The sequence below is a fragment of the Tripterygium wilfordii genome, chromosome 20, assembly GCF_013401445.1.
Source record: "Tripterygium wilfordii isolate XIE 37 chromosome 20, ASM1340144v1, whole genome shotgun sequence".
NCBI classification, from domain to species: domain Eukaryota; kingdom Viridiplantae; phylum Streptophyta; class Magnoliopsida; order Celastrales; family Celastraceae; genus Tripterygium; species Tripterygium wilfordii.
The window spans coordinates 1,250,801-1,278,767 of record NC_052251.1 but is presented as its reverse complement, the minus strand read 5'-3'; the positions used below and the strand labels follow the sequence as shown (position 1 = coordinate 1,278,767).

Sequence of the window (27,967 nt, the reverse complement as noted above, 5' to 3'; positions counted from 1 at the left end):
TAGAAGGAATTTGCTGTTAAAACTTACTGAGAGAATCTGAGCACAAACCCAGAAGAAACTGGGGTGGGAGGATCCTTTTGTTTTGATAGACACAGAAAAACAACAGAGGCTCTTGCCTTCACCTGCACTAAAAGAGAAGACAAGGATACGCGCACCCGGACCGAACAACGGAATAGCTCTACTAATTTCAAGCTTCCTTTCTGTTCATTTCCAGGTAAAACACTCAAGAGGTTCATACAATATTGATATGGAAAAAAAGTGGTTGCCAAAATGAAACCTTACCAAGAAGCTATTATCCCCCAGGTTTCAACATACACGTTAATGATCCAGAAAAAAAGAAAAAGAAAAAGTATTGACATCCTAAGAAGCTCCAAAAAGAGTAACCCTAACAATTAAGAGGGCTCTATTACAATTCCGGCTTGCTCTTACTTCTTTTCATCTTTGCCTTAAACCTTGATTTAAGAGGGCTCTATTACAATTCCGGCTTGCTCTTACTTCTTTTCATCTTTGCCTTAAACCTTGATTTTGCCATGAGAGTTTCCACTGTGTTTGTGAAGTTCCCAACTGCCATCACAACGAAAAGGACTCCGCAAAAGATTACCTGCCAATATTAGTTTCCATCACTGAACTTTGTTTTGATTTGAAATCGTGTGATTTTAAACATGTCATTACATGCGCTGATTGAAGGAAGATGTTCAAACAAATAATAAGAACATTACCTGCCATTCAGAGACTACCCCAACAAATGCAGTCTTCAGCAACAAAAATCCCACATATGCCTCAAAACCCTAAATCAACGTGAGGTCACACCAATGTCGTTAGGATTGAACTACACCGATTATGATGTCTTCAACTAGGTCTTAAAAGTTGGGAAGTGAATCAATTCTTTTTTTAATTGGGTTAACATAGTTAATTGAGACTCAAAACATCATTCAAGTGATTATTCCATGCACATGGTTGTAGAATGGTGAAAGAACAAGAAAAAAAAAATCAAAAGAAAAAACACATTCTGTCTCTATATCTGAGAAATTGGCAAGGGTAAAGAACTTGAGCAACTTACCTGCAAAATGAAGAGTAGAGGACACAACAGCCACAGTTGGCCATCCACGCCAGCAGTTTCACCCCAAACAACATCCATTCTCTTGGCCTAATGTAACAGAAAATAAAGATTACAAAAAATTCTATATATATAACAAGTAGAAATAAGCAAGCCAACCCTACATCCTAGGTACTACACAACTGCTATCCATTCAACTCAGCACGGATAAAGGAGGGTTGCAGTATGCTGGTTCCAGCGGAAAACTTTTCTAAATCTTATGAGCACAAGGCCCGAAATAGAATTTTGCTGGGCAACCTCCAATTCCAACTAACTTCTCCAATAGATTCATTTAGCCAAACCCTAATTTTTTGGGATAACGGCTTTGATGAAGATGACAGGTATAAAGACTAGTAAATGAAATATCATAATTTAAGTTGCAAAGTATCAAATTAGTACATACATGTACACCACAAAAAAAGAAAAGCTGATACCTTTCCCAGTGCGATACGGGTATAGAGCCTCTGGCGCTGATATCGGTTCTGTAGAAGCATTGCAACTCCTTGCATCATTGCCCATTGTAAAAAAAGTTGTACTCCTTTCTGCACACAACTTAGCTAGTAAGTAAGCAAATAAGAAAAGGAAAATTAGAATTTAACAGGTCTATCACTAACCTGTTTCTGGGCACAATTTGGCTGTCCTTTAATTTCCCACGTGAGGCTAACAAGGGCCATAATCATAGCACAATAATGATGGTATATCCACCTGCAAAACCATATCCAGTATGCTTGCTAAAATATTCTTTGTGCCATCAGGGCTAGAATACCAATAACTAATCAAAACCATTAAACCAACAAGCAGCTGAAGAACTTTCATAAAGAAAGAATATCGAATCATGCGTGGTCTATCAGAATGTGAACGAAAATTTTGTTACGCTGTGCATGCATCAATCAACAATGATTAATTCAGCCACTTGTGATCCAACAATTACTTTAAGACTTTCCAATCCAACCAATCTAATCCAGCTCTGTGTTTCAGAATTTCTTTAACCCGAGCTCAAATCTTACAATATATCTGATAAAAGCATTATACATAGAGCTTCAGAATCAAACTAAAGCATCCTACAAGAATCTTACAGGGATCTAGAACTATCAGTCGCATAGAAGAGTATCCACCACCATGATACTTACTGCAACCCAAAACATGCAAGTAAATGGAATCACACACTGGAATTAGCCTACAAAAATCTTGTACCATGTCTTAAAGCATTTTGTCGAGTTACTTCTACCTGCATATGGTACAAGCAACTTAGCATTTTGATAAATCTGTCCCCAAATATGCAAAACCTATTTGAAGAGCAATAGTTAGGGAGAATCATTTGAACAGTCCCCTATACTTTTACTCAAGTCCGCTAAATTCATCAGTTCCAGAATTAAGAACAAATAAACACATCAAAAAACAGTCAGTATTGCAGAACCAATCCTTTTTCAAGAGACAGGGATATTGTAGTATGTGCATATAATTTATGACATACTCAAATTGATGGGAAAACGAGATCAGTGAACACTAAGAATATAGAAATAAGAGAAGCAGAGAAATTTAAAGACCTGTCGGTATGGGCAAAGAGGAAACAATTTCCACCACAAACACATGACAAATGACATTGAATGAACAAACAGATAAACCAAATTTGAGTAATTAATTATTATTCCCTTCATAATCGTATCATTGAAGTCTTTTCAACAAACATTCGGGAGTCAACTACATGAATCCATACAAGAATTTAGTTTATTCCAAAGCTATGCTCTTTACCAAAGGAATACCATTCGTGTGCTTATTTATCATATCCAACAATGCCTTCTTGGCCTACATTGTCTCACTTTACTATCTCCTACTTGAGTTTTCTCGACCTTATAACCAGAGGATCACAATCTTTGCACTGAACATGCCAAAACCATCTTACAAATTTATCTTCAACTAGAGCTACTAGTACCCTAAACCGATTTGTATTATTTGTTATCCAATCCTTTGTTGTTTTCCTGCACATCAAGAGAAAACATTCTTATTTCATCCATATTCATTTTTTGAGTATTACTATTGGCTCTTGCCTGGAAGTATTTATAGTTTTATACCATGATCACCAATGGAAATTCAAGGATACATGCTTCTTATGCATCATGGAGGAAGCTAAAAGGAATATCCAATGTGCTCTATCCAGATCAAGCTAAAGCATCAATTCAATTCTGAAAAGGAACACAACCTTGGGTTCTTTGTGCATCTCAAGTATAATTGTATCATGTGACATGTCAATTGTCATGAACAGCTAGCCCATAAGCTACCATGAGAAAGGTATAGAGGCTATGCGCACACACATACAAATAAAAATGTGCAGTGACCATCTGTAAAGGAACAAATGGAAGCCAGAGATAGATATGGTTGGTCACTTCCAAGAAAGCAAAAATCACCGAGACCAAACAGAGTGGTTACAAGTATTTAGACTCCAAGAAAATTTACCAGAGACGGATATCACTTCCATTAACTCTCAAAATGTTCTCTCTCAAAGCCAAACCAGTGTAGAGGAACAACAGCCACGCCTGGCAAAAGGTTATTAAGAAGAAAAAAAAAAGTCAATTACGAAACTAGCAACCATTCACAAACGAAAATGCAGAAAGAGTGATCATGAAATACCTGGTACAACTGAACTGGAAATGTGGGAAAGCAACCATTCCAGATCCAAGACCTCAGAATCAGCAGAGTTGCTGGAAAAATAAGGAACAGCAGCGCTGTTCTATCCTGATGAATTAAAAGAGATTTCAATACAAAACATGAGTCTCTTCCAAATTTTAAAGCCTATAATAAACAGGAGGCACTCACCCTGTAACTGTTGTACTCCTCTTTGACCTTCAATTGGACGTCTTTGCGGGAGGCACGCACATTGATAGGACCCAAAAACATTCTCAGAAAGGCAGCTGTTGCGCATAGCAGAGAAGAGCAGAACCAATCAACAATTTAGCAAATTAAAAAAACCCAATTGAAATCAACAGCAAAAAGTATGTATTTATGATTTAAGTATAAGATAATGAAACAGCAGGTACCCTGTGGCTTGGAAGGAAGAAAAGTTGCGGCATCACCATCATGGAGAAGACACCTGGCTCTCTGCAAATCATCGTCGAGCTTATCAGCGAGCTTGGGATCGATTAGCTTGTTGGAGAGGAGGGAATCAAGGAGGGAGCGGAGGCGGCGGACGGAAGATTCGAGCGAGAGAGCACGCTGCCGCAGAGAATTCTCATCGCTGAAAGTCCTCGATATGTACGTCGACGCCGAATCCTGGAGCTCCTTTGCCAGCTCGACCACTCTCCCCACTTCCTCCTCAACCTTCTGCGGCGATTGCTCCGCCGAATTCTCCATTACTGCCCACCGATCCCTTGACCCACTTCTCAAATCGACGTATATATCAATACCAAAGACTCGATTTTTGGCAATCAAAACTCCGAATCTCAACAACCCAAGAACAAAAACCTCAACTACTACTACCGCCTCCTCTTCACGCTACACAAAGAACAAATACCCAATAACAGAAGACTGACAGTAGAAAGAAAGATGAGGAGGAATCATCAGAAAGAGAGGTCCTTTCGTTGTCTTTTCGGTAACATAACCTCTTATTCCTCTACTTGGACGCACACTTTTATGTGATGAATAATGAATTCTGACTTCATCCCCACACAAATATTTTCTATAATTATTATTTATTTACTACTACTTATATTACTTACAACGAGTAATTAATTTAACTATTTAAGTCATTTTTTATATACTCAAATATATACAAACAGCAAGAATCAAATCATTTTATTTAAAAAAAATCACACCATTTATTCACCTCCATAAACATTTTTTTTTAATATTGGAGGGACCCCAACTCTTTGTGACAACTGGGCCAGATCCAAATCTCGGGTCATCAGACCACTCCGGCAAAAGATTTGATTGGGCTTACTAACCATTATCGGGACATCAGACCACTCTGGCAAGAGGCTTGACTTGATTTACTTATCATTATTGTTGTAACACTACCTATAATTATCGTGAGAATATACCTTTAAGGGAGCTCTTGGTGGGAGTAAAACTTGTGAGTTGTGACATTTACTTTTGGTGAATCTCACACCTTATCACTCAAGCAACCGGACTACACCTCTTTGGTAGAAGCATTGTTTGTTTTACGAGCCAAAGACTGATGATCATTCAATCACGGTTAGATTGTTCTAAAAACTTGTGCCAAATCTAACCAATCCTCAAATTTTATGACAAAAACCACAAAGAGTGTAGATGAGGAATGGAAGAGATTTATTTTTTATGGTGTTTTATAGATAGTATTGAAGTCAAAGAAAAATAGTTTTATACCCTTTGGAATTTATATTTATGTTTTGTCGACATTTGACAACAATGATGTATGAAAGTCTTTGGAGCATATTCACCAAAACCTCTCCCACCATGGACTTACTCCTTTTAGCATATATAAATAGTCCCTCCCTCCCTCCCACCAACACAACACAACACCACTTGCGAAGACTCTAAATTTTAAACCCTAAATTTTGAACCCTTTTTCATGAGTTTGAAGTTTTGTGGTAGTCATTATCAGCCAAGGTTTTATCTCAAAATTTTAGAATCGGTTAGAAAATCAATAGAAATACACTACTGTATTTATTTATGTTATTTATAAATGAGTATGTGTATTCATTTTTGTCATTCATATGCTATGCTTGAAAAGTCTTTGGCTGAAAGTAATTGGACATATTGTTGTGATGCAAGCAATACTATATAAGATCCTCAAATTGTGTTAGAATTAATTATTTTTAATCAAATTCTTTCTGTCGGTTTGAAAGGAATATATATGTTTGCTTATTTGGCTTTTTTTGGCAACTTGGATTATATTGGTTTAGATCACTAGGGTTAAAAAGAGTGGGTAAAGGGTCTGCACTAGAAGTAACCACAGTTTATATGTAGTTTTCTTTTGAAATGGGAGAAGAGATTCGAATTCTAGTTATCATAATGATACACGCCATCTATACCACACGAACTAATGACTCGGGTGTCATTTGTCTACATCCGCATCATTAAATTAAACGCAGATTGACCACTTTTCTTCCTTTTCCCCCCTTTTTTCTGGTAACAGTACATAAAGCAAGTCGAGCATGGATCTTGGAGAGCACAGAAGAGGGTTTCTGTAAGCATCTAGCATCATACTCTACCAGTATTATAATGGTTAATTGGAAACTTGAAGTTCCAAGTTGAAAGAAAATTCTTAATTTCCATTTCAGCATCTTAAAACAATACATGACTCGATTAGTAAACCTATCCTCTTCCCATTTAGTAGGAAGAGTTTCATTGGATCAAAATTCTGAGTGAACACAGTAATTCCACGACATTTGGCAGATTGAAATGACCATGAAAGAAAGGAGAAGAAAAGTAGAGAAAGATCCTATCATATCTACTACAGTAGTTGTGATTTTTGAGGTTCAGCAGTCCAATAGGTTTTGACAGCAACAAGAATTTTCTCTGGATTAAAAGGTCCACTTTCATGGTCCATAATCTGGCTCTTCCATCTCATACCATCTGTTATACTCTTGATCTTCACAAGGATCTCTACTGTATCCCTGAACACAACTGTCCCGTCTGGCCTCAGGATTCTATCCATCTCCAGCAAAATGTAAGTGATATCACACCTTCAATACAAAAACATCCAAAACACACATTCAACCTTTCAGAAATCAAGATATCAATCGTTGCAAGTATACGAACCATTTAAGATTCTTACCTGTCCTGATAAATACTGAATACATTGTCAGCATGGATGAGATCATAGGTTCTTGGATAAGTTGAGAAGGCCTCACACCAGTCCTGATATGTACCAATGAATCCCCTTTCATAGATTATGCCTAATGTATCTTTTTCTGATTTGGCAGGAACTACATTCATAACCCACAAAGGATATTTTGCGAGAGCTGCAGCGAATCCACCAAGGTAAGCATTCATGTCCATCACATTCCTGTATCGTCCTTGGGTTAAGGGACTAATAATCCGCTTGTAATGGGACACCCTCTCCTTCCATACGTGGTTATCCTCCTGGAATTTCTCAGCAGTTATGCCTGGTATTGAGCCACTACTAATCCTTGGAGGCACTGCAAATGCACGTTCCGGCCATTTCTCCAGTGCACCACCAGCAACTTCCTCTTCACTGCTTGCCTCTGGCAATGGTGTAATGCAAGTTTCCATGTCTCTGTACCTTTTTTTATTAGTAGAGGTTAGTTTTTAGCATATTCAATAAGTAACGATTTGAATGGCGAAGGAAAATCCGCAAATTGGATTCCATCTAATTATAATAACTCATAGAGTGACAGACAAGGTAAGAGAAAGTACCAAGCTGCATCTGGATTATCAGACTTGCAAATGTGAGGTGTTTTGTAGACCTTCCTGCTCTTAATGCACTGAATGTGGTTGATGGGCTTTTGCCAAATTGAAAGATCATCCTTCTCAATTACTTTCTTCCAGCACAGGCGTTTTGCGACATTTTCAATGGCATCCTGCTCTTCTTTCAAATCTTCTCGTGTTCTTTCCCAGCCTCTCCAGTGTTTCTTCCAGTGAATAGGAGGTCCGGAGAGTATCCAGTAGCCACCAGGCCTCAAAACTCTGTCCACTTCAATGAGATACATACCATCTGTCGAAAATTAAACAAATTCTCAGCTGACACAGAAAACATATCTGCACCTTATTGATGAATGAGAAAATGAGAATCGTTTCTGAAAGCAGCTTACCATACTTATGCCAAGGTATCAGGCATCGCGAACAGTGAGCCATGTCGAAAGCCCTTGCAGGATAGGGAATTCTCTGCGAAGCCATGATGCCAATCATGGCAGGAACTCCCCTCTCCAATGCAAATTGGACCTGTGCTTCATGGGTATCCCTCGGCGCAAAGGACATCGCTACGATGTTTCTCTTCAACAGGTATGCACCCCAACTTGCAACCTTAACACCCACAAATCAATTCAGGTAAATAAGATCTTTACAGTGTAAAAGACATATTCATGGCCTAATCTATATACTTACACCACAGCCTGTATCAATGGCCGTCCTGATGCTTCCATCCGTAAGAGGGATTAGCTTGTTAATGTCATTGATGTAAGCATCAGCTCCACGAGGGAACATAGTGCCTCCTCCAGGGAATCTGAATCTGTCACCTTCCACTTGAATCCAATTCTGAACAGCTTTTTCAATGCTAAGCTCTTTATGGGGAATATTGTCATACCAAGCATGATCACGGCTCTGAGGCCATTTAAAAGGGGTCTTATACTTTGGTGGTGCAGGAATCAAGCAGAGAAGGAGTTCCTCCATTTTGGGGCAATGTCTTTCTCTGTATTTCAACATGTTTCGATCGAATTTCCTCCCTCGATTCGGATCTTGGCAAGGGGTGTATTCACTATATTTTATATCACAAGGTGGGAACTTCTGTGCCTCACTGGTTCTGTTCATCTCCACCCTATGATGGCTTTCAAAGTCCAATTGAACCGGCAACGACGACAACGACGATGATGAGGATCTATCCTCATTTGCGGACATTCCAGGCTGACAATCTATTCTGTTGTAGACCTCAGATGGCTTGGTGGGTGCACTACTACCCTGCCAAACTCCCAATACATAAAACACTACGCAGAGGCCACTTACCCCCAGGATCCATGTGATACGATTCCTCTGGTTTTCAAACTGATTATGCTTTGGAGATCCACCAGACATTGTTGTTTATTACAACCTGCCAAAGATGCTGTTAACAGATGAAAATGGTAAAATAATATCTCAAAAGTGATCCAAAGTTTTCAACTTTACATCACAGTAAAACTTTTCTGTCTTCAATTTGTTATTAGGAGAAGGAAAGAGACAAGAAGTGTTCAACCCAGTATGGAAAGCAGAAACAAATGGGTAAAAACCAGAATATGTTTGATCAATAAACACACAAGACAAAGTTAACACCTTTATTTCCAGAAATAGAAGTATAGAACTAATAGCAACAGCTTCTCTCCCAAAAAACTTGAATGGTTTCAACTCCTCTATCTTTCTTTTCTCTCTTTAAACATTCTCTTCTTCTGATTAACTCAAGAATTCCCCACCCAATAAAAGAACAGCCCTTATACCTGATCTGCAGAAAACCCAAAGAGAGAGCATCTAGCCAGTACTACAAGGCTACAAGCAAATGGATTCAAAAAAACATTGACGATAACATTTTAAATAAGAAGAGGGAGACGGAGAGAGAGAAGCATGCCTGAAATGGTTGATCAAAGCTTCCAGAATTTCGAGATACAAGTTCTAGTGAAAAAAAAAAACAAGGAAAATGTTGGGTAATTGTGTTTATTTTTTAATTAATTGTTCAATAATAAAATGAACAAGAACTTGGCTAGTTGGTTTGGGTACCAAGACAAAACGGCAGGATCAAGGAAAAGTTGCAGGCAGACATGAAGGCTGAGAGAGAGAGAGAGAGAGTTATTAATCATATATAGTAAACAAGGAAGGAAAGGGTGCAAAGTTTCCGCCATTACAGGAGGAGGTGAGTGGTTACTGGTGACTGATTTGTGTAGTGATATTTATTTCTTTTTGTCTTATACCAAGAAAATAAGCCAACGACCAAAGAAAAAGAGGCAGAAGAAGTTGAAAAGATGGATTAAATTTTTACCAGAAATGGAGGAGGAGGACGAGAGAGATAAGGGTTGGATTTGATCTGAGAAAAGATAAGGCAGCGGCAGAAGCTGATTTACAGGAGAATGACCAGCCTCTTTTCACTCCCCTCCTATATCTTCCACCCTCATCAAGTACCTGCCTCTTTATTGTGCTTGCTAGCTAGTGGTTCTTACAAAAACAGAGAATTTTTGTTGCTTTTGACAAACTAGAACAGGTAATCCAGATCCAGTTTTTAGTGGGTTTTCGACTTTTGTAGATCATAGTTATGGATAAGGATGGTAAAATTATGTCCGGTCATCCGATTCGGATTAAACTACGTTCTACGTCCGAACATAAAAAATTTATTCGATTTAAAATTGGGTCCTAATCTAAACACATAAATCTCGTCCAGTTTAGTTGTCTGGATCCTAATTCTGATTAAGTTATTATCCGATTTACATGTATGGATTTAAACCGACTCGGGCGTGATCAATTAAGTACCTCCTAAATTCAATCCGGGTTAGGACCCAGAGTAAATATTTCATAAACACGTGAAGTTGTCCGACTCGAAACTGATTTTTTTTTGCCACCCCTAGTTATGTATGATGGCATAGATTAGCCGATTAGGATTTAGGAACTAAAAAGCATGAAAAACATACTAAAAAACTGACAATAATGAATTCTTTTATGAGTATTAAAAGAGAAAGAAAAGAGAGTAGATAGCGAGAGCAATAAGGAGCCAAAGAGAGATAAAAATTGGTATGTTTTTGGACGATAATTGTAAGGACAAAGCCCCTTATTTTTCAATGTTTGTAAATTATCATTTAGTGTGACAAAAAAAATGATCTTGGACCCCCCAATTTTTTTAGAAAAAAAAATTTACAATTTTAATCCAATAATTCAAGAAATGTACTACATCACACTATATTTTTATTTTTTTCAAAATTTATCTGAATTTTGTTTTACCATTATTACATGAATTTTAGAAGAATTAGAGAGCTTAAAAATCCAAATCCAACAAAAAAAAAAGAAAGAAAGAAAGGGAAGATGGATTAATTTAAAATGACCAATAAGTTTTTATGCAATAAAAGAACAGGGAAGATAAAGTTTAGATGTAAAATGAAAAGTGATGATTGGAGAAATGGATCTCTGTCTCTTTTAAGTATTTTAAGTCAAAAGGATAGTGTTTTCTCTTGTCGTTTTTTTTTTCTACTAAAATCATTTCCAACAAAATAATTACACCATGTTTCATGGCTCATGGCCATGCAGTACTAACAACTAGACTTCTTGTGATAGATAATAAAAGTGGAGAGATGGTGGGACATTGAGAGATGATGAGGAGCAGAGAGCATCCAATGACAATTGATTATTGATAGAAAACCACCTAGGCAGAACTCCTTCCATCATCAAAACATGCAAGCTCCCATCAACCTCATGATTGATTGAGTATGAGTAACTCCAATCAATGAATGAGAACCACTAGTACTTGAGATGACACTAATTATTTTATAGGGTCGCGAGTTGAAGCCTCCCCCATCTCCTTCTCCTATATTCTATATTAGGAAAGAAGAAAAAAAAAAACTTCATCTAGAATCAATGAGAGGATTGTTTAACCCTCACACAAAGCATTATTCCATCAAGAACAAATTCCATCAAGAAAAAAAGAAAAAAAAGAGGAGCATAACCCACCAAGAAAAACATCACTGGGATTATTGCAGAGGCATAAACTAACACACAAGTCATAGATTGACAAAAAAAAAATTCAGACTTGGGGCATGCAGTACCCGGGCCATGAAATCGAACCAATTGGCTGAGTTATTCATCTAGAATCAATGAGAGCATTGTTTAACCCTCAAGCAAAGCATTATTCCATCAAGAACAAATTCCATAAAGGAAAAGAAATGAGGAACAGAACCAACCAAGAAAAACATACATTCCAAAAATGATAAGAGGCCTGCTGGCATTATCCATACAGCGGATCCAAGAGAAACATCACTGGGATTATTGTCGAGGCATAAACTAACACATAAGTCATAGATTGAAAAAAAAGGTCTTAATTCGGTAGCATAAATCCAGGATGCGACATGTAACATAAGTACCACTCTTAACTCCTAATTTTATTTATCCTATAATGTTAATGACATTGTTTAATATCTACAAAACAGTGGAGCATCAACATTACTGCTTCGCAAAATGAAGAAAGTATCATCTGACAGCCAGACTCATATAGGGGACACCAGCAATACCTAAAATGCTGACATGATATTTTAACAATCACATGCAGAGTCATTAATTTACATTGTCAATCACATGCAGAGGCACTAATAAACATTGTCCAGAGTGCATTCAAGACTTTTGTCACTTACAGACAGTGCACCGCCAATTTGTTAATTGAAGTGGCCAGCTCCAGTTGTGAACGGTATAGTATCTGGATCTGGACATCAAATCTACATCCTCCATCACATACTTGCACCACGTAGAGTAATGAGCGGACACTGCCAACGACTTGATAGGTTAAGAAATGCCTGGACCAGTATCATCCGACCCAGAATCTATGCTCACTCTATGGCCCCACAGCTCTTGCCTGGATCCATCCCCCGCTCCTCCTTCAACTTCCTCTCCAACTACCACGGTAGCAATACGGATCTTCAAACTAAGCTGCAGTTTCTTCATACAATACATTTAAATAGACAGATATAAAAATCATGACTGGTGTCTGCTGCAGTATAATGCATTGCAAGAATGCACACTATTGCAACCCAGATAAACAATAATGGCACAAGATCATTATATGCTGTTTTCCAACTTCTCAAATCTCTGTGCAAGTGCATGGTGATTTCTGTCTGCGTACACTTCAGTTAGTGATCGTACTGCCTTGGCAATCATCTCTTTCTTTTGGTTTCCTAAGGAACTTTCAACCTCAGACTGCATATTTGTCTCATCTAATGAGCAGCATAGCAGCTTAAACCACTCCTCAAGAAATGATGCTTTCTACATCAGAGACAACAAGAGGAAAGGAAAAGATTTTGAGAAAACGAACAAAGAGAAAGACAATGATGACAAAAATATGTTCAAGAAATGAGTCATAAGCAGCTCCATAGAGCCTGAAGAACTAGCCATGGACAAACAAAAGCATTCCAATATTTGAGTTCACAGATTATGAAAAATTGTACCATCTAATATGATTTGCTACATTCAAACATTATTCTCCAGAGCTTACGACTAACAGTACACTCAAACCATCTTTGAATCACCATGCAGTGACTTTCTTCAGTCACGTGGCCATCTATAATCATTCATTAGATAACTAGAAAAGACTGAGGTGTGAGTGCAAACTGAAAAACTAAATGCAGTTACAATAATTCTAGGCTTCTAGCCACATTATACCCGACCCTAAACTCACAATCAGCAGCAACAGGGCAACACTTACAAGTATGAGATATAATATCTCAAACTTTCTAATGTTTGCATTGGCCAAAGCTGGAGTGATCAGGTTAACACGTTGCCAAGTATGAAATCTAGAATAAGACTCTTTGTCCCCAAGTTTATAAAGTTCTCAGCTCAGCAACTGAATAAGAAGAAATAAATTTCTCTTCCATCCCCTTCCCTTCATTTCCCCCTGTTGAGTATCCCACATCGGTTGGAAAGAGGGCTGGTGTGTGGTTTAAATGAGGGTTTTCTCCTACCTCCTAATAGGCCTTTTAAGGGGTTGGACAAGGGGCCCAATATGTTAACATGGTATCGGAGCTAGTCCAACACGATGGGCTTTCACGTGGTGGGCTTCTCGGAGTTGGGCCAACCCACACGTGAGGAGGGATGTTGAGTATCCCACATCGGTTGGAAAGAGGGCTGGTGTGTGGTTTAAATGAGGGTTTCCTCCTACCTCCTAATAGGCCTTTTAAGGGGTTGGACAAGGGGCCCAATATGTTAACATGGTATCGGAGCCAGTCCAACGCGATGGGCTTTCACGTGGTGGGCTTCTCGGAGTTGGACCAACCCACACGTGAGGGGGGATGTTGAGTATCCCACATCGGTTGGAAAGAGAGCTGGTGTGTGGTTTAAATGAGGGTTTCCTCCTACCTCCTAATAGGCCTTTTAAGGGGTTGGACAAGGGGCCCAATATGTTAACATGGTATCGGAGCCAGTCCAACGCGATGGGCTTTCACGTGGTGGGCTTCTCGGAGTTGGACCAACCCACACGTGAGGGGGATGTTGAGTATCCCACATCGGTTGGAAAGAGGGCTGGTGTGTGGTTTAAATGAGGGTTTCCTCCTACCTTCTAATAGGCCTTTTAAGGGGTTGGACAAGGGGTCCAATATGTTAACACCCCCTTACAAAAATTTTAAAATAGATCACATTAATCTATATTTCAGTAAAATGCCTTTTTGGGCCTCCAAAAAGTCGAGGTAAAATGAAAGAAAATGAAGTGAGACATTTGATGTGCAGTTTTTACTGAATCAATCTATATTTTGGTAAAATGTCTTTTGGGCCCGCATAAAGTCAAGGGCGAATTAATGCTAATGAACTGCAAAATTCAACGTAGTTTTGCAGCCATTTTGCGTAGTATACGCAATAAATACTTATTTTGCAGCTATTTTGTGGTGTATAAGTACTTACTTTCGCAAGAAAATCTTTGAGAGGTTGCTGATCACTGCTTGAAGCAAGGCCAAGGACATGCAAAAAACTTGAGGTTACCTGTAGCAGCACCAAAGAAATATTACAACAGCTCAAGTCTAGAGAAAAGGACAACAGAATTCTAACTTAGTGTTCTCTGAAAAATACTATTAAGAACCCATTTGCATATATCTTATACACCATCAAGAAGCTTTTGAAACGATGGCAAAACCATACATACACTTGAGCTTGACTTTCTATTCAAAATTTAATTATTGAGTGTGATATCCTCAATCAATCTTGAATTAGTTATATCAATAACAATATTAAGAGTCCTATGCTGAAAACTAGAACCAAATAACTGCACATGATATCAGAAGCACATTAGAGGTTCTTGACCTGCTTCTCAAGTACAGTCCTATATCTGAAACTTGATGCTGCTGGAATATGGTCTGAACCAAGATTCTCAAGTATATGCTCTAGACTTTGGACAACATCTGAGAACGATTTTCCATAATCTGTACAAATGAATGGAGAGGAGCAAATGACAATAATTCAAGTTTATACGTTTAAACAAGGATGGAAATCTGTAAAATGAATGATGTAGTATATTTACAAAGTCAAATGCAGACAGACTTCCACCAACAGAAAATTATGGCTAACAAGTTTATATTTGGCATATTTTAAAAAATTCCTACGACTGCAAAGACAAACATAACTTGAACCATATTCCAATTTCAAGATATTAAAACATGCTACCAACCAAGAACAGAGGCTGGGACAGCTAAAGCGACAGCAGCTTGTATCCGGATCTTGAAGTTAGCAGAATCACGTAATAGTAGCATAAGAATACCAAATACAGAAGGAGCCCTGCCAAAGAATAAGTACATATATATACAAGAATATCAGAAAGACCTTAAAGGAGACTAATTTGCAGTGTGTGGTAATATCACCTACACAAGGGGCACTAAATCATTCATGCAAATTTTAAAAATATACATATTTGATATAACCCAAGAAACTTGCAACTAACCAGCTGAAATAAGGTAGACTGTCAACAAGCCATTTTTTTCAGAAAAAAAGAGGAAAAAAGAGAAAGACTGTAAAGAAGGAATCATATTGAAAGGCTTAATATTTTAACTTTTTATAATCTCATTTCATAATCTATTCAACTTAACAACTTAGTTATTCCTTTTTCATTCCTGAATGAGGAACAACCAAGTTCAACAGAGTTTAGCAGTCAAAGCAAAACAAGTACAGGCACAAATTTTAATTTAGCAACCAACCTCTACCTACATCAGCTTGTAAAAAGATTACTACATCAGATCATAGCCATCTCAAGAAAACAAAACCTGATAATATAATATTTCCAAACTTTTGCTACATATTCAGTGGCCTGAGCTTCAGAAAAAGCCAACTGAATATCCACAAAAGAGCATAATTGGTTGAATTTTTAAAAATTGAGTTTTGAAAATAGTTTTTAAGAGTATTATTTGAGGATGAAAAACATAAATTTTGTATGATAAAAAAAGTGTTTTCATGAATATTCCCAACATGCAACAAGAACCAAAAACAATGAAAGCATGTCAAATATGTTTTCAGATTTCTGCTGTCCAAGAACAAAAAATGTGTTTTGCTTTTGAAAAATAAATGAACCAAATGTGTTTTTGTGTTATTGTCAAAAAAAGTGTTTTCGTGAATATTCCCAATATGCAACAAGAACCAAAAACCATAGTAGTCAAAGGCGATAGGCGCACTCAAGGCGCAAAGGGTCTGCTATAGCCTAGGCGCAAGGCGCACTTAAAGCGCACGCTTGGGCGAAGCAAAGCGCAAAATTAAAAATAAAAATAAAAAATTATAATAATTAGATAAATTAAACATAACACTCACAGTATAGAAATTAAACATAACACTTAGCATATATATACAAAACCCCATAACCATATATTGAGAGAGAACTTAATTTAAGAGGGTTTGAAATAATAACCTGAATTTCTCTCATTCAGAAAGAGAAGAAAAGATAATAGTATTTTTATTAATTGTAATTCATGAGGTGACAAAGCTATTTAAAAATTAAAATAATGAAAAAAAAAGAGAAAGAAAGAATAAAATTCAATTAGTCATTTCTTGCTTTGAAAAGAAAAGGAGAGAGAGAATTATTCAATTTGTCATTTCTTGCTTCAACTGTACAGCGGTAGAAAGGACAAATATATTGATGATTATTTGCACCAAACAGTCATTTCAACAAATAAAATAATATAAACAGGCTTATACTGTGCGTTTCACACTTTCACCTCTATAATAGTCCACACAAAAAGTCACTCAACTAAAGACTTTGACCTTTTGACCAAATCTCATCCACAAATACAATCGTGAAAACCAAAGCTTCCTCAACCTCCTCATGGAATCAACTTCGAGGAGGGCGAGAGCCTAGACTGAAATCCCAGTCGGTATCTTCTTCTCCGACCAAGTCACTGTGTCACAGATCTGGTTGTTAACCCCTAAATTCATCAGGCGCTGCGCCTGTGCGCCTAGCGCCTGATGACAAACGCTCGCCTAGGCGTCGCCTAAGGCAAGGCCGCCGCCTTGCTACTGATCAAGGTGCAGAGGTTGCGCCCATGCGCCTAGGCGCGCGCCTTGCTCGCTTTTGACAACTATGCCAAAAACAATGAAAGCATGTTAACTATGTTTTCATATTTCTGTTGTCCAAGAACAAAAAAAATGTCTTGTTTTTGAAGAAAACCCAAAAAATACATGAACCAAAGGTGTTTTGTGTTATTGTTTTCAGAAAACAGAAAAAGGGTAAAAAGACACTTGCCAAATTGGCCCCAAACTATCCACTTTATCACCCCATTGTCATCATTGACATCAGCGAGTATGACTAATACAAGAATACAACAATGAAGGCCAAAAAGGGGGAAGAAATAAATAAAAGGTGTCTACTAATAAACATATTTAAAGAATTCATATGAATCTTACCAGTCCATATCCTGCAATCTTATTGTTTCATTTAAAAAAAGGTTGCTCAAAGCATGGCAAACATTCCACTGGACCTGTTAAATTGCAAAAATTAAAAATTAAAAAAATGAATATAATACCAAAATTCACATACATGCTCAAGTCCAAATCAAAAGATTGTCGCCAGAAATATAAAAGTAATACCTTCACATTCCCAGTCGTAACGCAAGAAATAAATGCTTGCACCATTCTATCCAGCCAACTTGAATCGCCCAAATAAGCAGCTTGATATACATCTGATGTTTTATTATAGGTATCTTCCAGATTATCAGTTACCATGAACACTTTATTCTCGTTGGTTGTCAATGATAAGACTGTATCTTCTACTGGCTTATCACGCTCACCAGATGGATGCGTATATATAACAAATCTTGACAAATTTCCAAGAGCCCTCACTGCGTTTGACTTGATCTAACAGCAAGGAACAAAAACCATATAGAAGTATGTACTATAGATTCCTCTACTTGAGCATTGCATATATGCCAAACAAATCTAAATGAACACACAACAGAGTAGCGAGTAGCTACAAAACAAACTCGGGTCTGACTCAATTTATCTTCTGACATGCACCAAAGGCGAAGAAAATAAAAATTATAGTAGTTTAACTCACGGAATACAAAGCTGATACAGACACAGACAATACTAGAGTCTTTTTGCCCCCTAAAATACCAAGTAATAGGAATATGAAGACCTGCATCTGGAAATTAATAATTATCATGGAGGCGTTGCTCCCAAATTGCGAGTCAAAGCACATAATACACAACCAATCACCAATGGGTGCCTAGTGTAGTATGTGGGAGCGCCCTTTCTTCCTTTCAAAAAATCCAACTAAAGATTATGGTATTAGTAGAGTGCTACATCGTCAAGATGACTTCGCTTGCCAGTAGACGGTTCCCGTTATGTCACGCAGATATAGAAATAGTGAAATTGCCTCCGGAGGAACTTACCATGGCCGCTTCCCAGGAAGGGACTCCGGACTTTAACGCCTTGTCTGATCTAATAGAATTAGACAGTCCGAATAACCCGTCTAAACCAATGACCAGCGCAAACAAAACAATGATCAAGAACCAGACGAAATCATAGATGCATCAAGATTACCATTAAACCTTATCCTTTTTTCCATACAAAAGAAAAAAGAAAGTCCTTAACCCATGCACCAACCCAACAAAGCACACCAATATGAAGTCAGTCTGTCAAATAATGAAATATGGAAGAATGCACAAGAAGAGAATATGGGGAAAAAAATGATTTGAGGATCAAATTTTTTACCTTGTCTCCATCCTTTGTCAAATTCAAAGCGCACTCAGTTAAAAAAGCCACCAACGAAGCATCTGCATTTGAGCCTATAACAGGAGGAGCCAAAATGATTTGAAATTGAACCCAATATAAGCTTATTAAGAACATAAACAAAATACAAATTACTATTACGGTAACCCTTGCACCTACCTGTACTCTCCTTCAAGGAAAAGTCATGAATACAGTGCCGGACAGAATCACAAATATTTGCCAAAGCCCAAGAGGCTGTTATTCGCACCTGAAAGTTGTAGTAGGGAATTAACTGCTTAAGTATCAAGCAAAGAATGTACAACTTTAAATCAAAGAATAAGAACTGTAGATAATTACCGAGACCAAGGTATCACGTGTATTGATTTCGATGGCATGGATAAACTTGTCGAGTATCTCTGCACTACATGATTTTAAGTTTCATAGATTAAACAAAACATGTCTAATATAAATTGAATGAGCCTAGCCAGGTATTCAGTAACACTTGAGAATTACCTCTTGCAGATTTGAGGAAAACATGATATAACACCAATGGCTCGACAAGCAGCTGACCTTACTGCAGGGACTTCATTACCTATAGCAGCATTAATCTACAACATTTTGAAATATAATGCATATCGAAATTAGAATGGGTAAAATATATAATCTATCCTTAATAAATAATAAGGTCCAAGCAAATGTTACACCAAAACTTACTAAAGATGAAATAACGAAGTTCTGTTTCTCCTGTGTGAGAGAGATGAACACGGAGGAAGTAATTCCAGCAAAACAAGTAACTGATGCAGTTCTCACCTTCAAAAAATGAAAAAAGTAGTTCAGAGCTACACATATGTAAGAAAGAGAAATCATCAACTTTGTGTAAAGAAGGATTAACAGCTTAAGCAGAATCAGCAAGAGACAGGCATCAATATTCATGGATGACAATAAAATATCTTCCACTGTTAGTAGTAAAGCAATGTGATTGGTAGTCAATTAATTTTTCCTTTGGTTAGGACATTTAAGCTGATTACCTTGACAGCTATATAAGTTTCTCTCTTCGTTCATCAACGACAAAGAGAGAGAATCTGGTAGAACCATAGAAGAAAGTTAAGCACCTAACAGAAAGATACAACAAAAGCTTATATGACGTGATTCTATTTCAATAAATTATTCAGTTTGTTGTGATAAACTGAAATAGGCACTTAAAACTTGAAGCTCAGTGAAAAAGCTGTCTCTCAGAGCTTAAAGTGTGAGGGTGAACAAAGTTCCGAATTGCTTTCCTCCAGTGCCATTTTATTTGTATAAAAATGACAATAACTCGCAAATTGTCGGTGCCGCAACTCCCTGTTATATTGACTACAGTGTGCAACAATCTGGAGATTACTATCCAAATGTACGACACAAAGGATGGAGAAAAACAGCATATGAATCCTCCCTTAGACAGTTGCTTTTATTGCTCATAGAGAAGCCTTCATTTTTCAGATAGCTGACGGAAAACTATTATATTGCTTTGGCCTCTAAAACTTGTTGAAACAAAATTGCAATTAATCCTTAAAACAAGAAATTGTCGAATTCAGAAAAGTTGAATGACAAAAAAGCATCTAACCAACCATTGCAGAAGTGTGCCTCAAAACCAAAGGTATGAATTTCTCAATTGCATAAGACCACTGTTCGCTTGCTGATTGACATGTTTTTGGCTCTTCAATATCTTCTACACTCTCAGGGACATATGTTGGAGCAGATGATACTTTCTTCAGCCTCACACAATCAGAAATAAATGGAGTATCCAATAGTTTATCATCTAAAAGTTCCTCAGTTCCTTTAAATCCAGATATGCCACGAAGGCATTCATCTAAGACCTGAAAACAGAATTCATTCACGGTGGTGAAGCTTTTACACCCCACAACAAAAAAAGCTGAGAACAAGGTGATAGAATTGTACAATTCTCACTCCAAATGATGATTAATTATACTGGCGGGTAGGGTGGGGGTGGGGGAGGGGGATGTCTATTCCATGAGATTTAGTATCCTTAAGCGCAAAATGCTTTTGCATACAGATTCATTGTTAACCTATAAGGGACCCCCCTCAGGAAGGATAGGTAAAACAGATGAAAAAGACGAAACCAGTTTGGATATAAATTTTAAAAGCACCATGACATGTGAATTCTAAGCCAAGAGATGCAATTAAATGCTAAGCTAATTATCTTCTAGTTATCCTCTTGATAACACAGGTTATACATTAGATGCTTCTGTCATCTACTCAAACTATCATCCTTTGGGCGTCAAAGGTTAATTTCCAAAGAGCTGCATAATTTGATATTAAGTATGCATGTATTTTTGATACTGATCTGAGAGATACATGAAAGCAAATGAAATTCCATTATAAAGTAAAGACTTACTTTCTGTTGACGTCAAAATGAATAGTCCTAGATAAGCAGGAAAAGACAATATATACAGTATAAGGACATCTAACTGGCAAAGATTTTGTACCTTGACAGCAGCTGTAATGACTTTTTCCCCAACAAACCCATCATAGTTTCCCACATGTCCCTTCCATACCCGCGTAGAAATTCCAAGGCTAGCTACCCCTAAAACCCTGGAAACAATGGTGGAAACTTGTTCCCAACATGCAAACATTATGTTTGGGTAATTGTGTGACACAGCTCTGAGGGCCTGCAACAAAGAACACATGTCATGTTCCTCTAAAACACAACACAGCATCATGACAAAAGGATCAAAATTCTAAAAATGATCTTTAGGTGTCTTGGACTGATTCTTCCTCTACCTTGTGTTGATTTTAAAATGCACCTAGATCAATCCCAAGTGCAAAAATTGTAATCATGCAGAGATTGCACAGAAGCTTACAGAATGGAAGAGCTTATTAATACAAGCATGTCCAAAAGCATGCAAATATGCATTCTTAACATCATACACACAGATAAAGGACCTGATCACTTGCTAAGGGTGTTTTTTTTTCCTTTACGTCTATATGTAGGACATATTAGATTTCGCCGTCAAAATTAATATTTTGCTTCATGATTGTATTTTCCTCTTTCTCATCACTGACTTCGTGATACACATCATTGCCTGTTAACTACAGGCAGGAAAACTCTTTCCATTCCAAGCAATCAAGTATATATATGTGCACATCATCCAAAACATTGAAAAGACGAACATCCCCATATGTCCATTAGTTCACTAGAAAAGAATCAGCTAATCCATCACGGATTATCGTTGCAATAATCAACCACAAATTAGCTATTTCAAGTTTCATTAGAATAGTACCTGAAGTGCCTCAAAGCATATTGTTGGGCTGCCTAGTTGTTCAGAATGTCGAAATAGAGTGAAAAGAACACCTGGTTTCTTTTCAGAATCTTGAAAACCTGGAAAAGGCATCAACTTCCAAGGTCAAATTAGAAACATTAAGAATTTTAGAAATTTAACTGCCAGAATATGTAAGTATCATACAAGCTTGAGTAAAGTTCATTATCGATTACCCCTGAAGAAGTAGGGAACCAATAATAAATTAATAATCACCATAAAATTTTTAATTCCCCATAAGCAATCTATATGTACATAGATGTGATCTGCAGCAGACTACTGCATGACAAATGGTGTAACACATCCTTATTCAAATTCATTGACATTGAAAATGAATGCATAAATGCCAGTTACTCTCAAGAAGACACCAATACCATACATCTAATTTAATGTCAGCAATAAGATCAACACATTAACTATGAGCATGCCCTGAAGCTAGAGGCTAGAGCTAACCTGCTGATATTTCTCTTAAAAGCATTTCTTTGACGTGTATGGACGAAGGTGTTGCAGCTACAGCTGCTGTAAGGCAACTGAAAGCACCAGCCTGTCAAAAGAGGAGAAATATGTGTGGAGCGAAGCCAAAAAGAATAGCAAGCATTTGCACAGGGATGAGGAGTGTAACCAGAAGACCAGTTTGATCATTTTTGAAAGGGAAGCCTTCCTCAATCTTTGCTTGTAGAGATGTGATTACTGTTGGCAGCAACTCCCCAGGCATTCTTGAATACCTGTAGATTGTCCATCCACAAAACATTTACCAAGTCGGCAAACATAGAGGGCGTAAAATTTAAAAAAAAAGAAGAAGAAGAAGAAGAAGAAGAAATTCATATCCATTGAGTGCACGAAGGGCTAGCAAAAACATAATGGTGGCATAACCAGAGAACATAATAAACACCAGAGAACACTAAGAGTATTTCAACTAACATCTACTGGAAAACTCACTTACATTTCAATTTCTTAACAAATCCATCAAACTGCTATGCAAAGAAGCTATAAGTATAATTCCTCCACTAATTGGCAAATATATCCACATAGCATACTCCAAATAAATTTTATTATGAGATCATGTAGCTCAACCCAAAAATATTTGGGAATTAAGACCATGCTGATGATGATGAAGAATTGGCAAATATAATATGAAAAAACTGGATCAGACCTACCAAATGCATAACAAGAATCATGAGTTGTACAAACTTCTAGTAAGTTACACATTCAAGCCCTCTTAAGGAAAATCAGAAGAAAGTTCTTAAGGTAGCTGCTAAACATCTCAACACAGTGAACTGTGAATAATTCATGTAGCTGAAACCAAGTTGTGACATAAGTCATAAAAGTGCTGCCAATGACACTAAAAGCTTGGGACCCAACATACTAACAAAGCTTTCATCGAACAGTGCATTGCTTGTCATGTTAAGTGTCAACAATCCCCTTTACTACACATAAAAGATTCATATTAAAACAGTCTTGCAGATTTACAATCAATCACAGTGCATATCTAATTTTCTTGGCACAAGTTTCAGGCCTATACTACTGCGTTCAGATAATTTGCATTAGAGCTTCTCCATGGCTGCATTCAAACAGACAATCTTTTGTACAAGGATATAGCATAGCAAAAAGACCGATTATGTGGAGGGAAGATATATAAGCCTAATCACCATATTATGGAGAGGATCTTTACATTGTAAGAACTCATGCTAAATAAATGATGACCAATAAAAACATCTCGTCATTCTTTATTTGGCCAAGATCACGTCAGTACCATACTTTTCTTGCCCTGATAATGATCTTATTGCTAAGCTTTATCTGGGAAAATGTTTGGAAGATGTTGGGGCTATGGTGGGTCTCTCACAATACTGTAGAAAAAGAGCTACTTGCGTGGGCTTCTATTGGAAAAGACAAGCACCAAAAGAATTTCTTTCAACTCATTCCTATGTCAGTTATGTGGCTGATTTGGAAAGAAAGGAACAACAGAATCTTCGAAAATAAGGAATCCTCCCTAGACTTGTTTATTGTAAATTGGTTTGCTTGTCTAAAATTCTGGAGTCTGTCTTTCCCTAGAAATGTTTTTGATCTTATTAACTACTCGTCCTTGTTGTAGTTGTGGGTTGCACCCCTTGGGTGTTTGAATAAATTTTTCTATTCAAAAAAAAATCTTATCAACCGATGATCCTCAGAATCCCTAACCTGGCTTCCTGTGAGCTCACTAAAACAAGATGGTTGGGCTTAAAGATGTTTTGATATTACAAATTGCAAAACAAAACATGTTCTTACAAATATGAGGTCATTTGGATAATAATTCAGTATCAAGACGGATATGTTGCGGAAGCATCAATCACAAACTAAAACATTAGGTCAACAGAACTATCCTAGCAGGCAGAAAAATAATTAATTTTCAGAAGAATGATTCATACGGTGTCGATGATATCAAAATCATGAGAATCTTGAACACGGATGCCAACAATCTACCATGAGTTTCGCGCTGAATCAGGTACATAATACCTACATCATATACACCAGTGCAAAGATAACAGCCAAGCAAGAGAGTTAATGCAAATCCTCGACGGGCAGAGTTCACAAAAACTGTAACGAAAAAGCAGAGAAGTGACTTTTCAAGTACCAGTATGAAGCTGCATCAGTATCTGTCCAAGGGAACTTGAAAGTGCCATAAAGGATCCAAATTTAGTTGATTCCTTGTATTCTGCAACCTGATGGAAAACGGTTGCAGGCCCATCCAACATGACCACAAGAGCTGAGGCAGATGCCATTCGAGCCTAGGAACCACAAAGCGGCATATCTATGTCAGAAACAATAGTAAGGGAAAAGCAAATAACCACGAAAAGCCTACACCAAAGGAAAATTGAAAAGGTTCATTTTTACGAAATATCTCATAGGGATACAAGAAACTAGGCATATTATCGGCTCAGATCTTAAGCCTACACCAAAGGAAAACTGGGAAACACGCATGCACATAGATACAGACACAGGAATACATCCACCAAGAACAAACCAGTACCTTTAAGTAAGGATCAAACAGCAATCCTGTCATTAGAGTTGCTTCAAACTTCCTGCATATAAGCAAGTAACATTTTGTTTGTATGGTGAAGAAAAGCAAGAAACTCTAGAAAACTGACAGAACAACTGAAGAATGATTAATCAATAACTAAAGGAAGAAACCCTCACCTTGGTTCCAACACATAATTGGTTGGCAAAAGCATTGTCCACTGGCTAGTAAATGATTTTGGATCAGCACGACAAAGATCCTTCACAGATGAATAAAAGAGCAAAAATTGTGTACCAAATTATATTCGCTCCAAGTACAGAAACAATAGCATCCCAACCAATTCAATCCCAGAGTAAAGTTTCAAAATGGGATGTATTCCAGATTGACTAAGTGAAACAAATTAGGAAAATAAGAAACTTCACAGACTTGAATCAGCATAACATTGACTAGTGACTATGAATCCTGTAGCTGACCCCCAAATAAATTTTGGGTTGAAAAAAAAGTTGCATTCAAAAAGATTTTGGGTAAAGGATTTTAATGCCCTTCCCAGTGCATTGCAAATAAAAATAACAATAACAATAACAATCTAACTAGTGAATTTAACAACATAAGAATCTGAAGTGACAACTAATAAGCTTTCACAAAATTCAACCACTTACCCAAATTCAGGCAAAAGTAGATTTTCTAAATCTAAGGAATGAGATGCCACTCCTCTGAAACTGAATGTAATGATTAAAACTAACAACGTGACAAAATCGTAACACAAGAAAGAAGGCAAGAGTGGGACGTGGATATGGCAAAGTTTTACCTCAATGCACATGATGGCAGCTACTCTAACTTTGGAGTTTCGAACACTTTCCGCATCTTTTGAAGATCCATCACTATCGCTGAAATCTGAATCTGATGATGCAAAATCAACTATTGAAGAAAAACCTTGGGAATCCTCAGCTTTGGGCATTATTTGCTTCTTGCGCAAGTGTGGAGGCTTATACCTAGTTGAATCTGTTTTTGAATGTTCTTCTGCATTCAACTTGCTTGTTGAACCCACTTCCTTCTCTTTGTAATTAACAGCTGGACGTGTAAGTTGGGGCCTCTTGGTGAGGCCATAATTAAAGAACATCCGCAATGCTGCCACAAAACCAGACACCTGTAAAATGGAACAACTTCCAAGAGTTAAAAGGTAATGGGAGTAAGCAAATATCCATGACTTGACCTTAAAGCAAAAATCCATGAACTTACATTCTCAGAAAGGAAACCTTTAGGATCCATCAGAATCAAATGTAAGCAATGGAGAAGAGAGTCATAAAACCTGTTCGCAGAAAACCCGGCATAATTTATGGACATTAACAAAAAGAAAAATATGTTTCATTTTCTTAACTGTTGGAAGGGCAACATTTAATACCTGGACATTAAATTGTCTTCCACAAGAAAACTCTTAGAAGCCAAGAAATCCATCAATTTCCTAAGCACCTAGCTCACAAGCGAAAGTCATTGGTGACTTATCTATATAAAAATTATAAGAAATTAATTTACTGTATCAAGAGGGAGCATGGGGAGAGGAGCTAGAAAAGGAGCATGCCTAGTCATGAGACAGAAAAACTTGAGTCACTTCTGACTTCTGAGGTGTCGTTAAATAGGAGAGGAGTATCCATACCTCAATAGTTGAGTGCCAAATATCAACTGGAAAAGTAGACCCAACTCTAGAACATGCTTCTCCAAGCATAGTTAACGCAACCGTCTGAACTTCCCATAAACTATTATATAGAGATAATCTCCGTCCCATGGCAGCAGAACCCCCTCTGATGCCACTCACATAAGACTCGGACATCAACTGTACATGAGAGCAAGAAATAATATGGAGAAGAAACTTCACCAACTGAACATTGTCCGGCATTGCACATTTTTGGTGGTACACACTCATGAGGCGTCTGGTTACACAAAAAGATGCAATATTTAGTGTTTAATTCTATTTTAAGGGCAGGAAAAACAACAGTTACCAACCATGATGGAAACCCAAATGAAGTGAATCATAAAAGTTAAAAAAAAATACTGATTCCCAAAGATGCATGGACAATTTTATTTTGTTCCAATGTGTGAATTTCTATTCATCCCAACCCAACAGCTTAAGCTATTGGAAGAACTGGTGATTCAACACATTAACAGTTTGCAACTTGCAGCAAATGACAATTGGGAACACCATAACTATGGAAAACAAACCGACCTTACAGTCTCCAAGCATTCTATGACAGAGCTGGTAGCAGAGTTGTTGCCAATACAGAATTCCAGCATCTTCCCAAAAGAATCGAGTATGAAAGTCCAAGAAGAGGGATTCAACTCAACAGTAGTACGATGACAGATTCCATGGATCTGGAAACGCGATGATAACAGAGCAGTAGCACGTAAGATAAATTAAAATAAACAACAGACACCCAAACATCTGAAGAAAATAGCGTATAATTACCAGCTGAACAACTTGAGACAAGGTGGGGATCGTATCATGCCCTAGATGAGGAGTAGCATTCGCAGCCAGTTCCAAGAGGAACAGAACATCGGAGGTAACCTCGTGAGGAGGGAGGTCGGGGGCGGCAGAGAGGAGAGAGTTGGAATTGGAGAAGAGAAGACGATCGAGGAGCTTCCCAATCGTCGAATGACGAGGAGTGCTCGTCAAGGTTTCGTCCCTCAATGACAGAAAAGCCGTCCTCCATGTCCTCACCGACGAGGACGCCGGCATTGCTTTCGAACTCGAAGCCAAAACGATTGGATAAATCCAATCACCAGCTCTCCGCACTGATTACAGCAGCGCCGGAGCGCTTTGAATTGTCGACGGACTTATATTTCTGTGCTATAAATAATAATTATAGAAAATCGATTTCCTGCTTCATCGGCCGGAGGCAGTGTCGATGAGAGAGTGACAGTCCGGCGTGAGCTTTCAAATTCAACGCAGTTTCGCATTAGCCCAACCCAGTGAGAAGAAGAATGAAGACTGCGCCCAAAACCTAATTCACTACAGTAATGGGCCTA

At 37.7% G+C, this 27,967-nt stretch overlaps 3 protein-coding genes across 11 annotated transcripts; all 3 read right to left on the bottom strand.

Annotated features, from left to right (window-relative positions):
- Window positions 1-157: 157 nt before the first annotated feature.
- LOC119987034 (transmembrane protein 120 homolog) lies at window positions 158-4,727 on the bottom strand. Its single transcript, XM_038831746.1, has 10 exons — window positions 4,132-4,727; window positions 3,911-4,005; window positions 3,725-3,829; window positions 3,551-3,630; window positions 1,711-1,801; window positions 1,531-1,638; window positions 1,061-1,147; window positions 720-788; window positions 519-601; window positions 158-452 (listed from the first exon to the last, which is right to left on the bottom strand). The coding sequence occupies exons 1-10, from the start codon at window positions 4,442-4,444 to the stop codon at window positions 407-409; spliced, it is 1,077 nt and encodes a 358-aa protein (XP_038687674.1). The 5' UTR covers window positions 4,445-4,727; the 3' UTR covers window positions 158-406.
- A 1,594-nt stretch (window positions 4,728-6,321) lies between these two features.
- LOC119987032 (probable methyltransferase PMT18) lies at window positions 6,322-9,968 on the bottom strand. 6 transcript variants are annotated; one of them, XM_038831742.1, is made up of 8 exons: window positions 9,753-9,968; window positions 9,494-9,541; window positions 9,345-9,388; window positions 8,138-8,837; window positions 7,846-8,056; window positions 7,451-7,748; window positions 6,849-7,316; window positions 6,322-6,756 (listed from the first exon to the last, which is right to left on the bottom strand). In XM_038831742.1, the coding sequence occupies exons 4-8, from the start codon at window positions 8,819-8,821 to the stop codon at window positions 6,525-6,527; spliced, it is 1,893 nt and encodes a 630-aa protein (XP_038687670.1). In that variant the 5' UTR covers window positions 8,822-8,837; window positions 9,345-9,388; window positions 9,494-9,541; window positions 9,753-9,968; the 3' UTR covers window positions 6,322-6,524. The 6 variants fall into 6 exon arrangements, with proteins under 6 accessions (XP_038687670.1, XP_038687669.1, XP_038687668.1 ...); XM_038831741.1 differs by having other exon boundaries at window positions 9,494-9,968; XM_038831740.1 differs by having other exon boundaries at window positions 9,345-9,541.
- Window positions 9,969-11,823: 1,855 nt separating this feature from the next.
- Window positions 11,824-27,913, bottom strand: LOC119986765 (HEAT repeat-containing protein 6). 4 transcript variants are annotated; one of them, XM_038831443.1, is made up of 26 exons: window positions 27,408-27,912; window positions 27,168-27,313; window positions 26,601-26,874; window positions 26,349-26,416; window positions 26,186-26,255; window positions 25,755-26,093; window positions 25,126-25,205; window positions 24,959-25,010; window positions 24,563-24,716; window positions 24,357-24,444; window positions 22,574-22,676; window positions 22,405-22,495; window positions 21,916-22,013; window positions 21,121-21,303; window positions 20,242-20,490; window positions 19,349-19,444; window positions 19,148-19,242; window positions 18,992-19,055; window positions 18,815-18,902; window positions 18,638-18,711; window positions 17,513-17,779; window positions 17,330-17,403; window positions 15,114-15,220; window positions 14,750-14,868; window positions 14,354-14,431; window positions 11,824-12,727 (listed from the first exon to the last, which is right to left on the bottom strand). In XM_038831443.1, the coding sequence occupies exons 1-26, from the start codon at window positions 27,675-27,677 to the stop codon at window positions 12,524-12,526; spliced, it is 3,531 nt and encodes a 1,176-aa protein (XP_038687371.1). In that variant the 5' UTR covers window positions 27,678-27,912; the 3' UTR covers window positions 11,824-12,523. The 4 variants fall into 4 exon arrangements, with proteins under 4 accessions (XP_038687371.1, XP_038687372.1, XP_038687374.1 ...); XM_038831444.1 differs by lacking the exons at window positions 11,824-12,727; window positions 14,750-14,868 and having other exon boundaries at window positions 14,358-14,431; XM_038831446.1 differs by lacking the exons at window positions 11,824-12,727; window positions 14,354-14,431; window positions 14,750-14,868; window positions 15,114-15,220 and adding exons at window positions 16,645-16,873; window positions 16,987-17,004.
- Between the last annotated feature and the right edge of the window lie 54 nt (window positions 27,914-27,967).

What these genes read in the sequence shown, in the direction of transcription:
- LOC119987034 (XM_038831746.1), bottom strand. Translation starts at nt 4,444, where the DNA reads ATGGAGAATTCGGCGGAGCAATCGCCGCAGAAGGTTGAGGAGGAAGTG. An exon ending in TTCCAGTTCAGTTGTACCAG is followed by an intron (nt 3,631 to 3,724) that starts GTATTTCATGAT and finishes ACCTTTTGCCAG; the next exon opens with GCGTGGCTGTTGTTCCTCTA. An exon ending in ACTCTCATGGCAAAATCAAG is followed by an intron (nt 453 to 518) that starts GTTTAAGGCAAA and finishes TCTTAAATCAAG; the next exon opens with GTTTAAGGCAAAGATGAAAA.
- LOC119987032 (XM_038831739.1), bottom strand. Translation starts at nt 8,821, where the DNA reads ATGTCTGGTGGATCTCCAAAGCATAATCAGTTTGAAAACCAGAGGAAT. An exon ending in CCATTGATACAGGCTGTGGT is followed by an intron (nt 8,057 to 8,137) that starts GTAAGTATATAG and finishes GTGGGTGTTAAG; the next exon opens with GTTGCAAGTTGGGGTGCATA. An exon ending in TTCAGTATTTATCAGGACAG is followed by an intron (nt 6,757 to 6,848) that starts GTAAGAATCTTA and finishes TTTGTATTGAAG; the next exon opens with GTGTGATATCACTTACATTT.
- LOC119986765 (XM_038831443.1), bottom strand. Translation starts at nt 27,677, where the DNA reads ATGCCGGCGTCCTCGTCGGTGAGGACATGGAGGACGGCTTTTCTGTCA. An exon ending in GAATGCTTGGAGACTGTAAG is followed by an intron (nt 26,875 to 27,167) that starts GTCGGTTTGTTT and finishes TTGTGTAACCAG; the next exon opens with ACGCCTCATGAGTGTGTACC. An exon ending in AGATTGCAGGATATGGACTG is followed by an intron (nt 15,221 to 17,329) that starts GTAAGATTCATA and finishes ATTCTTTGGCAG; the next exon opens with GGCTCCTTCTGTATTTGGTA.